At 54.9% G+C, this 12,515-nt stretch overlaps 1 protein-coding gene across 3 annotated transcripts; it reads left to right on the top strand.

The window, feature by feature from the left end:
- Positions 1-1,266: 1,266 nt before the first annotated feature.
- Positions 1,267-12,048, top strand: RAPSN (receptor associated protein of the synapse). Of its 3 annotated transcripts, none has more exons than XM_057749723.1 (8): positions 1,267-1,649; positions 2,207-2,545; positions 8,626-8,784; positions 9,318-9,416; positions 9,493-9,615; positions 10,075-10,128; positions 11,095-11,294; positions 11,747-12,048. In XM_057749723.1, exons 1-8 carry the CDS (start codon positions 1,458-1,460, stop codon positions 11,817-11,819), a joined length of 1,239 nt encoding a protein of 412 aa, XP_057605706.1. In that variant the 5' UTR covers positions 1,267-1,457; the 3' UTR covers positions 11,820-12,048. The 3 variants fall into 3 exon arrangements, with proteins under 3 accessions (XP_057605706.1, XP_057605704.1, XP_057605705.1); XM_057749721.1 differs by having other exon boundaries at positions 11,142-11,294; XM_057749722.1 differs by having other exon boundaries at positions 8,659-8,784; positions 11,142-11,294.
- Positions 12,049-12,515: the final 467 nt, after the last annotated feature.

Below are 12,515 nucleotides of genomic sequence, written 5' to 3' on the forward strand. Positions count from 1 at the left end.
CTGCCCCCTCTGTAAGACTTTGCCCTTCTCCATGGTGCCTGGCATTAAAACTCATTGTAAGGGACCTTCCAAACTGGGACTGGTATTGGAATTGGATATTTTTACAATATTCGGACTTCCCTGGTGGAGCAGTGGTTAAGAATCCACCTGCCAATGCAGGGGACTCGGGTTCGAACCCTGGTCCGGGAAGATCCCACCTGCCGTGGAGCAGGTAAGCCCGTGCGCCACAACTACTGAGTCTGCGCTCTAGAGCCTGCAAGCCACAACTAATGAGCCCGTGCACCCCAACTACTGAAGCCTGCACGCTTCGAGCCCGTGCTCTGAAACAAGAGAAGCCCTTGCACCACAACTAGAGAAAGCCTGCGTGCAGCAACAAAAAACCCAAACGCAGCCAAAAATAAAATAAATAAAATACATTAATTTAAAAAAAACACGGAGTGTTTAAAAAGTAAATAAGCACATAACATCTTCCAAGGCCCACTTCTGTCCCTCGTGGGCAGTTAGCGCTGGAGCCGCCGGAAGCAGCTCCAGACAGCCTCCTGCTTATCGTCACGGGGTTTCCGGCGTGTCCGGCACTGTTCTGAGTCCTAGCCCGCGACTCGGTCATTTAGTTCTCCTCACCATCCAGTGGAGTAGGCACCACTCCTCTCCTGCCCAAAGCCATGCTGCCCATGCAGCTAGCCAATGGCAGAGTCGGAGCCGGAACGCTGGCAGCCTGGCTCCCAGGGTCCGTGCTGGTACCGACCGCACGGTGCTGCTCATAGCACGCCCGCGGCTTAGGGTTTATCAGCCCGTCACTGCCCCATCTCACAGATGAGCAGACAGGCCTTGTGCGCTGAGCGACTTGTTGGCTGGGGGCGGGCTGTGAGTTAGGACGTGTGGGGGTGGCGTGGACACGTGCACGGGTGAGTGACCTCCTGCCCAGTGACTCACAGGAATAGGGCCTGGGCGTGATGGTCTGGGGGGAAGGTGGTGATGGGGAAGGGGCGGAGCTCAGAGCTGGGCACCGGCCTCAGCCTCCCTGCCGCCTGTGTGCCCAGAGCCTCATCCCTGCTTCCTGCAGCTCTCAGCCCACCCCTGGAGACGGCTCCCAGGAAGGGCTTCGGGGAGGGCCTGCCCTGCCAGGGGGCTCAGGGCCAGTGTCTGAGAGGAGACGCCAAGGGGGTGCGGGGGGGGCGGGGGCAGGCCCCTTCCTCCCAGCTTGGGGGTGGGTGCGGCAGAGGCCCGCGTGACCGTGCGGCTGACATTCCTCGGCAGCCACGTGGTCCCAACTGGCAGGGACAGCTGCGGACAGCGGCCGGACCAGCTTTGTTCCCAGGGTGGCACCCGCTCCCCAGCCAGGCCCTGCGGCTCCTCAGGACTCGGTAGGCAGCTGGCCCCGGGGGTCCCCCGCCGTGGGTGCCTAGAGGCACGGAGCCACGAGGGTCTCTCCGCAGGGCGCGGGGGGCTCTGGGAGGATGGGGCAGGACCAGACGAAGCAGCAGATCGAGAAGGGGCTCCGGCTGTACCAGTCTAACCAGACGGAGAAGGCGCTGCAGGTGTGGGTGAAGGTGCTGGAGAAGAGCTCGGACCTCGTGGGGCGCTTCCGAGTGCTGGGCTGCCTGGTCACAGCCCACTCAGAGATGGGCCGCTACAAGGAGATGCTAAAGGTGGGAGCTCCCGCAGCCGGGGCGGGAGGCAGGGGTAGGGCAGGATTTCTCCCAGGCTTCCTAGCCCCTCTCCGCCTCCTCAGCCTCCCCTCTATCTCACAGGCTAGTGGTCGGGGCCCTGGGTCTTAGATGCTGTGTCTTGGCTTTGGATTGGGGCCTGTGGCCTTGAACTTTGATGTCGGAGGCTCTGAGACTGAGCTTCTCAGCCTCAGGGTTCGGGGAGCTCAGGCCAGGTCTCAGAGTCCAGGTTCCAGCCTCCCTGTGTGGGGTTCTGAGTTTGAGCCTGGCGGGGCGCTGGCTCCAGGACTGAGGCTGGGGAGGCTGGGTGCAGACCTAGGCTTGGGATGGAAAGGTGAAAGCTGTGGGTCTGGGTTTGGGAGGTGGAGGCTCCTGGCTGCAGCTTCCAGTCTGTGTCTGGGGAGCAGAGAACACAGCTGAGGCTGGGGGTGGATGCTCTGGGTCTGAGGCTTTGGGCTGTGAGGCTTGGAGGCGTGGAGGCTGGGGCCCACAGCCCCAAGTCCAGGCTGACGGCCCCGGCCCACCACCCCGGCGGGCAGTTTGCTGTGGTGCAGATCGACACGGCTCGGGAGCTGGAGGATGCAGACTTCCTCCTGGAGAGCTACCTGAACCTGGCGCGCAGCAATGAGAAGCTGTGTGAGTTTCACAAGACCATCTCCTACTGCAAGACCTGCCTCGGCCTGCCCGGCACCAGGGCGGCCGCCCAGCTCGGAGGCCAGGTCAGTCTGAGCATGGGCAACGCCTTCTTGGGCCTCAGCCTCTTCCAGAAGGCCCTGGAGAGCTTCGAGAAGGCCCTGCGCTACGCCCACAACAACGACGACGCCATGCTGGAGTGCCGCGTCTGCTGTAGCCTGGGCAGCTTCTACGCCCAGGTCAAGGTGGGCCTGGGCCCCTGGAGAGGGTGGTGGAAGCTCCCGTGAGCCACGCTCCCTGTTGCATCACCTCATTCAGTCCTCCCATTTAGGTAGGGATGAGACAGGCGGGAGTCTGGGAGGAAAAAGACTTAGCCGGGAGGTAAAGGCATGGCCAGGAAGGGCTGAGCCAGAGTTCAAGCCTTGATCTGTCTGACTTCTGGGGGAATGGAAAGCCCCTATGTGAGGATAGGCCGTGAGCCTGCACTGCCGCCTGTTTGCTGTGTGATCTTGGGCAAGTCAACCCTCCTCTCTGAACCTATGAAACGAGGGAGAATGGAACCCGCCTTACAGTGTGGTTGTAAGCCTAGGGTGCAATGGGGAAAACAACACCCAGGTCCCTGGGCTCATGAAGCTTGCGTTCTAGCTGCGGGAGAAAGACAGATACATGTATTGAGCAAATCAAGAGTACAGCCTGCTAGAAGGTGCTTAGGGAAAGAGCAAGCAGGGAAAGGCGGTTGGGAGCGCTGAGGGTGGGGTGTTGCAGTTTCAAACAGCGTGGTTGGACGGCCTCATAGACGTGGAGGAGATGAGAGGGTGAGACATGCAGAAGTGTGGCAAAGGAATGAAGAAGAGGGAACGGGAAAGCACAGCTCTGCCCTTGGGGGCGCTTACCTGGCATGTTCCACGAGGGTTGGAGGCCAGCATGGCTGCAGCAGGTGTGTGAGAAGAAGGTAGGAGGTGGTGGGGTCAGAGAGGTAGGGGAGGGGAGAAGGCAGATTGAGAAGAAACTGGTGGGGTCAGCGGCCTCGGGCTTCTGGTCCTGAGTGTTTGCTCCCCTTCCCCAAGGCATCCAGGCTGTGCTTGGCCCACGGGGGATGTTGCGTGCCTGGAACATAGTAGCTGTTTAATAAACCTTGGAGTGTGTAAATGCTGATGGAGCAGAGGTGGGGTGTGAGGAAATGAGAGTAGGATATTGTTTTCAGCAACTAGACCTCTGGGGAAGCCATTCAGTGAGATGCAGTAGGATTGGAGAGGGATAGGGATGTTTTAAAACTCTTTTTATTATGAAGAAAACTAACCATACAGGAAAGCATAGAAGGTAATATGATGAATCGCCGTATACCCACTACTTAGAGTTAACAATTATTTTATGATGTCTATAAAATAACAGACATCATGATATTTTACCCCAAAGTAGTTCAATATATATATATTTTTTTTTGGCTGCATTGGGTCTTTGTTGCTGCGCATGGGCTTTCTCTAGTTGCAGCAAGCGGAGGCTACTCTTCATTGTGGTGCACGGGCTTCTCATTGCGGTGGCTTCTCCTATTGCAGAGCACGGGCTCTAGGCACGCGGGCTTCAGTAGTTGTAGCACACGGGCTTAGTTGCTCCACTGCATGTGGGAATCTTCCTGGACCAGGCCTTGAACCTGTGTGCCCTGCATTGGCAGGCAGATTCTTAACCCCTGGGCCACGAGGGAAGTCCCCAGTATGCATTTCTGGGGGAAAAAAAAGACCATTTTCTGATATAAGTACACTTTATTACATAATCACAATACTATTACCATGCACACCATAGTGAACAATTATCTCTTTCTTCACTTTCTCTACTTATCCTAAAAATACTCCTTTACCCTCGGCTTGTTTGAACTGGAACACAGTCAAGGACCACACATTGCAGTGGTGATTACGTCTCTTCCAATAGAAAATTCCTGCCCTCCTCTTTATTTTCCATGATGTATTGAAGAAGCAGAGTAATTAATATTCCATCTCATCGCCTCATGTCTTCCTCAAGGAGGCATGTGAGTTGTTTCTTTGTCTCCATTACTCTCTATGAACTAGAACTAAATCATGACTTGGTAAGGTTTAGGTCATGCATTTGCAGTTAGAATACTGTGGAAGCGAGGCTGCGTGCTTCATACGACATCATACGGATGGCTGACGGAGTGACCACCTGATCCCACTGTGTTCAGCTTTGCCTTCTTCCTTTCACAACCAGCAGGTTAACTGGTGGGGTGACACTGGGCTGTGATTATTCAGTTCTGCAACAACATTCTCCATAATGCTTTGAGCATCGATTGATGTTTGTTGCCTGAATCAATTCTTTCATTTCAACTCTCATGAAACGGCAGTTTCCAAGTTCTAAATTATCATGCCTTCTACAGTTATTAGCTGGGATTTTTCTATAAGGAGGAACTTTCCCTCATTAATTGGAGCTAGCTGATTACTCCAAAATACAGTTCCTAAAGGAAAGGCAGAATAAATACTTTTTCCCCGTCCTTTCATTACCGTGTTTCAGAATAATGAGTTGATGTGATAGTTGCATTCAATGATCACACTTGTTTGTTTTGCTTCCTCTTTTTGGAGTATCATTATGAATTCATGGATTTAGGGAAACTTCCCTGGTGGCACAGTGGTTAAGAATCCGCCTGCCAATGCAGGGGACACAGGTTCAATCCCTGGTCCAGGAAGATCCCACATGCCGTGGAGCAACTAAGCCTGTGCGCTGCAACTATTGAAGCCCAAGCACGCGCCTAGAGCCTGTGCTTCAAGAGAAGCCACGACAATGAGAAGCCTGCGCACCGCAACAAAGAGCAGCCCCCGATCTCTGCAAGCAGAGAAAGCCCGCGAGGCAACGAAGACCCAATGCAGTCAAAAAATTAACAAATACATTTCTAAAAAAAAAAAAAGAAACAAAAAAGAAATCATGGATTTAAAACTGTATTCGGTATTCTTCAGTCAGTTGCAATCATTGTTCCTTTTGATGCTCACATTACCTTAATTTTAGTGAGTGGAATTCTCTTCAATATGGCTCCTGTATCCTTTTGATGAGACCTCATTTAGTCTTTTAAAGAAAGCATTCTTGGACTTCCTAGGTGGCGCAGTGATAAAGAATCCACCTGCCATTGCAGGGGACACGGGTTCGAGCCCTGCTCTGGGAAGATTCCACATGCCACGGAGCAACTAAGCCTGTGAGCCACAACTATTGAGCCTGTGCTCTAGAGCCCGTGAGCCACAACTATTGAAGCCCATGTCCCTAGGGCCAGTGCTCCATAGCAAGAGAAGCCACTACAATGAGGAGCCCACGCACCACGAAGAGTAGCCCCCACTCTCAGCAAATAGAGAAAGCCCATGTGCAGCAATGAAGACCCAATGCAGCCAATAAATAAATAAAATAAATAAATAAATAGAAATTGTGTTAAAAAAAAAAAAAAGAAAGCATTCTTGTTTTCTGGCGCAATATCCTGTCCCAGGCTTGTTTTGTATACAGTCGTCCATTCCCTCCTTATCAGCAGGAGATTTGTTACACAACCCCTGAGGACACCAAAATCTGGGAATGCTCAAGCCTCTTATACAAAATGGTGCAGTATTTGCATATAATCTACACACATCCTCCTGTATCGCTTAAATCATCTCCAGATTACTTATAATACCTAATACAATGTAAGTGCTATGTAAATCGTCTGGTGCATGGCAAATTCAAGCTTTGCTTGTTTGGAACTTTCTGGATTTTTTCCCCCTGAATATTTTTAATCCTCAGTAGGTTGAATTCAAGAATGTATCTTTGAATTCAAGAAGGTATCTGTATACCCTCAGATACAGAGGGTCCACTCTATTTCCTGCTGGGTTCTTTTTCAGTAGGAAATGGTATTTAAAGAGCAAATGTAGGGACTTCCTTGGCAGTCCAGTGGTTAAGACTCCATGCTTTCGTTGCAGGGGGCACGGGTTCAATCCCAGGTCGGTGAACTAAGATCCCGTGTGCCACACAGTGCGGCCAAAAAACTTAAAAACAACTAAAAAACCCCAAATATGGGTTCTCCAGATGCTCATTGCTATGGGGTTGTTGTTGCTACTAAATCTCTTGAGTTGCGAGGACAATTGAACTTTATACTGATATTCCCAATTTAAAGCTAATTTTGTTTCAGGATTTTCCTTAATTTATTTCAAACTCAACTCTCTTTTCTCTTAGACTGAAAATCATGGTTTCTAAATATTTACTTTATCCTACAAAGTACATAAAATAATTTCAAAAGACAATACCAATATTACTAAAAAAAAAAAGATGAATGAGGTTTAAGATTTCTTTGCACTTCTTTTGTCTTTATAATATATCCCACTATGGCTGAACTCTTCAAGTATATATTTTAAGGTCATTTGAGATAATTTTTCTGTATGGCTATATCAATATATTATATAATATATACATTAACACAAAATTATCATAACATATTATGAGATAATATTATAATACACCTCAATTATATTATACACTTATAATTATCATAATTAATTATAATATAAATATAATGATATACAGTTAAGGTCACATTTCCATTTTCTATTTTTAGGGTTTTTTAAATTAAATTTAATATTAAGTCTGCAAAACATTTACACGGGTTCAAATTAAAAAGTACATAGTGTATTGAACCTGGTGTACCCCCCAAAAAAAAAAAAAATTTACATAGTGGACTTCCCAGGTGGCATAGCAGTTAAGAATCCACCTGCCAACGCAGGGGACACAGGTTCAATCCTCGGTCCAGGAAGATCCCACGTGCCTTGGAGCAACTAAACCCAGCCCGCATGCCACAACGACTGAGCCCATGTGCTGCAACTGCTGAAGCCCGAGCACCTAGAGCCCGTGCTCCACAACAAGAGAAGCCACCACAATGGGAAGCCCGTGCACCATAACGATTCGTAGCCCCCGCTCACCACAACTAGAGAAAAGCCCACACGTTGCAACGAAGACCCAGTGCAGCCAATAAATAAATAAATATATAAAAAGACTGATTAAGAACAAAAAAAAAAAAAGAAAGAAATACTAAGAAGTACACAGTACAGGGACATCCCTGGTGGTCCAGTGGCTAAAACTCTGCCCTCCCAATGCAGGGGGCCAGGGTTTGATCCCTGGTCAGGGAACTAGATCCCGCATGCTGCAACCAAGACCCAGTGCAGCCAGATAAATAAATTTTAAAAAATAAATAATCTTTTTAAAAAGTGCATAGTGCAAATTACGTACGTTAGGAACTTTTTTTTTTTTAATTGGGGTAACTGAGAATTCTCTTTGGGTCATATTTACTTGTTATATATTAAATAAAGATTCAAATATGTTTTCTACAAAAACAGAACAGAGACGTGGGGCTGCAGCTGAATGGGCCATGAGGTCAAAGAAGGTTGTTTGATTTTTATTTTTGTTTTTGTTTTCCAAATGAGGTAAGAAATGCCAGACTGTGTTTTTACGTTGATGGGACTGATTCAGTAGAAAGAGACCAGGAGGGTGGGGCTTCCAGAGCCCACCTGGGGGGAGTTGCATTGGATGGGATGGGAGCAGGAGGGAGGCAGCGCGGGAACGGATCTGGCGGACTGGACGGATGAGGTGGCTAAGGGAGCGCCTCGCTGATTTTCTTCTGTTTTCCTTATGGTGTGTAAGGGGAGGTCATGAGCGCGTGATGGACAGGTGGAAAACACATTTGGAGGTGTGAGGAGACCGGGAGGGTGAGCGCAGGATTTCTGTGCCGCAGCGGGTCTGTCCCGCTGTCCTGCGAGCGGACTGTGCTGTGGCCGCCACGAGCCTTCAGCGAGGAGCGCGTGGCAGGAGGCCAGCCCAGCGGGGGTCGGGAGGGGGCCCTGGTGTCCCCGCCGCCGCCCTTCTGTGCGTCTCCGAGGCCGAGGGGCCCAGCGGGGGCCGAGTGAGAGGAGAAGCCAGCTGCATTTCCTCCACCCCACCCCCCAGCCCCGCTGTGCCACCCGGCTCATGGGGTTGCAGTGCCCCGACCAGGGATGGAACCCGGGGCCCTGGCGGGGAGCGCGCCGAGTCCCAGCCGCGGGGCCGCCGGGGAGCTCCCCAGCTGCCGGTCCTCGCCTCTCCTTCATGAACTCGGCACACACTTCCTGTGCGTCTACGAAGAACGGGGCCGGGCTCTGGCCCCACGCCCGCAGACCCGACGAGACCCTGTGTTCACGGAGCCCCCGCCTTTGCCCCGGCTCTCCCCTCTGCCTGGACCCCTCTTCTCCCGGACATCGGGCTGAGCGACGGCGTGGACACGCCGCGGAGCGCTCCGCTCAGTGCGCCCCTGCCACCCCGCGCCGCCCTGTGTCCCCTGCAGGACTACGAGAAGGCCCTGTTCTTCCCCTGCAAGGCTGCAGAGCTCGTCAGTGACTACGGCAGAGGCTGGAGCCTCAAGTACCGGGCCATGAGCCAGTACCACGTGGCTGTGGCCTATCGCCTGCTGGGCCGCCTGGGCAGCGCCATGGAGTGCTGTGAGGTGAGGCAGCAGGGCACGGGGGCAGGTGCAGGGCGGCGGTGTGGGCCGGGGCTTGGGCCCAGGGTCTCTTCCTGCCCGCTCAGCCCTCAGCGTCCTGCGAGGCGCGCCCCGGCCCCTCCCCTCTGCAGCTGAGCCCCCGAAGGAGGTGTGGGTTCCCAGTCCCCCTGCCCCAAACCTCATTGCCTTCTAGTCCGTCCTCAGGCAAGGGGGCTTCCCTCTGCCCCCCACCGAGTACGCCCCCTCTGGGGCACATGAAGTGGGCAGAGAGCCAGTCTCTGGAGTTCCACTGACCTGGGTTCGCATCCCAACTTTGCCATTTGACCTTGGTCAGGTCACTGCTGCTCTCAGGACCTCAGTGTCTAGTGCTCTCAGGCCTCAGGGGTCCCATGCATGGGGCCTCAGCTTCATGAAAGGTGCGCCGGGCTCTGAGGATGCTGGTGGGCCTGGACTGCCCGTCGAGGGGGCCCACGGGGTGAGGCGCCCCAGCGGCGGGGGCCCGGTGAGCGGGCCTGAGTGACCGGCTTCCACCCCAGGAGTCTATGAAGATTGCGCTGCAGCATGGGGACCGGCCACTGCAGGCACTCTGCCTGCTCTGCTTCGCTGACATCCACCGGAGCCGTGGGGACCCGGAGGTGAGGCCCCCGGGATGCAGGGGGAGGAGGTGCGGGCCCGGCCCGGCCTGACTCCACCCCTCACCTGGCTGTGCAGACAGCCTTCCCCAGGTACGACTCCGCCCTGAGCATCATGACCGAGATCGGAAACCGCCTGGGGCAGGTACAGGTGCTGCTGGGTGTGGCCAAGTGCTGGGTGGCCCGGAAGGCGCTGGACAAGGTGAGGTGGGCCCCTTCCCTGCAGCCCCCAGCTCTCCCCAGGGCTCCCACTTGGGGCCCGTAGGTCAGCCAACCACGTGTGGGGCTGGTTCTGGGCTGGACTCTCAGACACTGTGTAACAGCAGCCTCGCCCAGTCCCACGAGGCCGAGGGCTTCCAGGTCATTGTCCAGGCTCGGAGAAGTCCGTGGCTCGCGCAGCCACATAGCTCGTAAAGGGCCAGACGTGGGGTTTGAATTCAGGACACTTTAACTGCCTCCTGTGAGTCCACAACACCCCGTGAGAGAGGCATATGCTTCCCATTTCGTACCTGAGTAAACTGAGGCAGCACTGACGACGGCATGCAGCCTCTTCCTCTTACCTTTGTACACAGGGCAGCTGCCCAGCGGGGCCGCCCTCCCTCCCCCTTCCCTCCCGGTCAGACGGCTCTGCCTGCAGCCCTGGCCTGTGCTCCCCTTCCAGGCTTTGGATGCCATTGAGAGAGCCCAGGCCCTGGCCGAGGAGGTGGGGAACAAGGTGAGACCCGGTTCCGTCTGCTGCGTCTGGAGTCAGCAGCCCAAGGTGGAGGCCCCCGGAGCCCGCTCGTGCCTGAGCGCCTCCTGATCTCCACGCGCTGCTCCCGGTCATCCCCAGAGCCCGGCTGTCTCTTTTCCATCCAGAGACCACTTCGTAGGGCAGGGCAGGCATTCCATAGCTGGGGGGATATCAGAATTCCTCAGAGGTTTTTTGATGGTCGTTAAAACTCCTAACAGTGGCCTCCACTCCCAGAGATGTGGGCACCACAGAGCTCTTCTAGGCGGCAGTTCCAGGCCTCACTGCCTCCCTGCGAGGTGGGTACAGCAAGCCCCATCTTACAGGTGAGGGGAGTGAGGCTCAGAGATGTCCCCCAGGTCCCACACCTGGTGACCCGTCTGTCTTAACTCTTCAAAGCTCATGTTTCTTCCATAATATGTGTGGCCTCCCCAAATGTCATAGCCACATCCAAGCCTTTAAATGCTGACAACAGCCTCAGGGTTTCTCAAAGTTTTCGAGAAGATGTGCATTTCACAGGGATCGGGGCACAGTCCAATGAAAATGCCAAATATGTGTGCCTTGGCGGGATGACAGCTGCTTACGCTTACCCGAATATCTCATTTAATTCACAAAAGCAGGAAAGCAAATTAATTATCATGAAGTCAATGCAGCAGGTTTGGTCCATAAAAGCCTCCAAAACACGGAGCCCCCAGCCGGTTCTAGGAGTAAGGATCACGGAGCTCACCCACCTCCTCATTCTGCATGAGGGGAAACCAGGGCCCAGAGAGGGCGGGACGCTTTTCCCAGGTCCATCAGCAAGGCAGGTGTGCGGCCAGGACCCCCGTGTCCTGACCGCCCGGTGGCCCCGTGGGGACAGCTTCTGGGGCTGGGCGAGGAGGCAGGGCAGCTGCGCGCTCGCGCTGACGTGGCCTCTCCCCACCGCGTGCTCCCCGGTGCCCGCCGCCCCAGCTGGGCCAGCTGAAGCTGCACTGCCTGAGCGAGCGCATCTACCGCAGCAAAGGGCTGCAGCGGGAGCTGCGCAGCCAGGTCGTGCGCTTCCACGAGTGCGTGGAGGAGACCGAGCTCTACTGCGGCCTGTGCGGCGAGTCCATCGGCGAGAAGAACCGCCGGCTGCAGGCTCTGCCCTGCTCCCACATCTTCCACCTCAGGTGCGCGCCCCGCCGGTGGGCACGGGGCACTTGGGGTCTCTCGGGGGCCTGATCACAGCCGTCATACGCACAGCAGACACTCACACAGCGCTTTCGGCATCCCATACCCGTTCTAAGAGTCTCCTGTCTAGCAACCCGTTGACTCCTCCCGGCAGCCTTGTGAGGGGGACGTTCTGTTATTCTCCCCAACGAGGACCAGAGAGGCTTCCCAAAGATCATGGCATTTAGGTGCCCAGGGTCAGACCTGCCTCCACCCCACCCTCCTGACTCCCGGCCCAGGCCCTGCCCTGGAGGCCTCCCCAGGCAGAGCGCGAGGGGCCGGCAGGGCTGCTGGCAGGAGGCTGGGGGCTGTGGACGCCTCCTGGCCCTGCAGAGGGGAGGGGAGGAGAGGGAGTCGGGCCCAGGGTGGGAGGACAGGCCCATCGAGTGGACAGAACCCTTTGCCTCCCAAGGTGCCTGCAGAACAACGGGACGCAGAGCTGCCCCAGCTGCCGCCGCGTGTCCATGAAGCCCGGCTTCGTGTGAGCCCATCAGGCCGCGGGCTTCCACCTCCCCTCGCCCGCCCCTTCTCCGTCCTCTCGCCGGCGGCCCCCGACCAGCGGTGCCGCTGACGCCCGTGTCCTCCTGGGGCGGCCGCCAGGACCTCCTTTGGCCTCCGCCAGGGCCGGGGGCCTGCCCACGGCTGCGCCTCCAGGCCCAGCTGCCCTCCCCACCTCTCTGTACTTTGCTCTGTGGAGAAAAATAAACCGTGTGTACCTGGCCCCAGCAATTCTGACTTTCCCTGCGCACGGTCGGCCGGTGGAGGAGAGTGGGAGCGAGGCGCCCCAACGCACGCTTTCTCGGACGTGCGTGTCTCTCTGCACGTGTGTAAGAGCGCCTCCAGCGGCCCTCCCAGGTTCTTGGGCTGCCACCGTGAGCCAGAGGCAAGGTCCCGCAGGTGAGCGGCACCTTTAAATGCTGAAATGCAGGGACGGGGAAGAGGATGCCGTAAAGAGAAACATATATGCACTAATACACCTAAAACAGAGAACTACTGTGAACCTGCTGTATAGCACAGGGACCGCCACTTCATTTCTCTGCACTTCGCTTCGCGGAACTAACACAATATTGTAAAACAGCTATACCCCAATTTATGTATAAAAAAAGAGTCACCATAGTGAACCAGCAACATAGAAAGTCTGTTAGGAAGATGTACTGGACAGAATTGTGTTCCCCCAGATT

This window comes from Hippopotamus amphibius, chromosome 9 (genome assembly GCF_030028045.1).
Source record: "Hippopotamus amphibius kiboko isolate mHipAmp2 chromosome 9, mHipAmp2.hap2, whole genome shotgun sequence".
Taxonomy (NCBI): Eukaryota; Metazoa; Chordata; class Mammalia; order Artiodactyla; family Hippopotamidae; genus Hippopotamus; species Hippopotamus amphibius.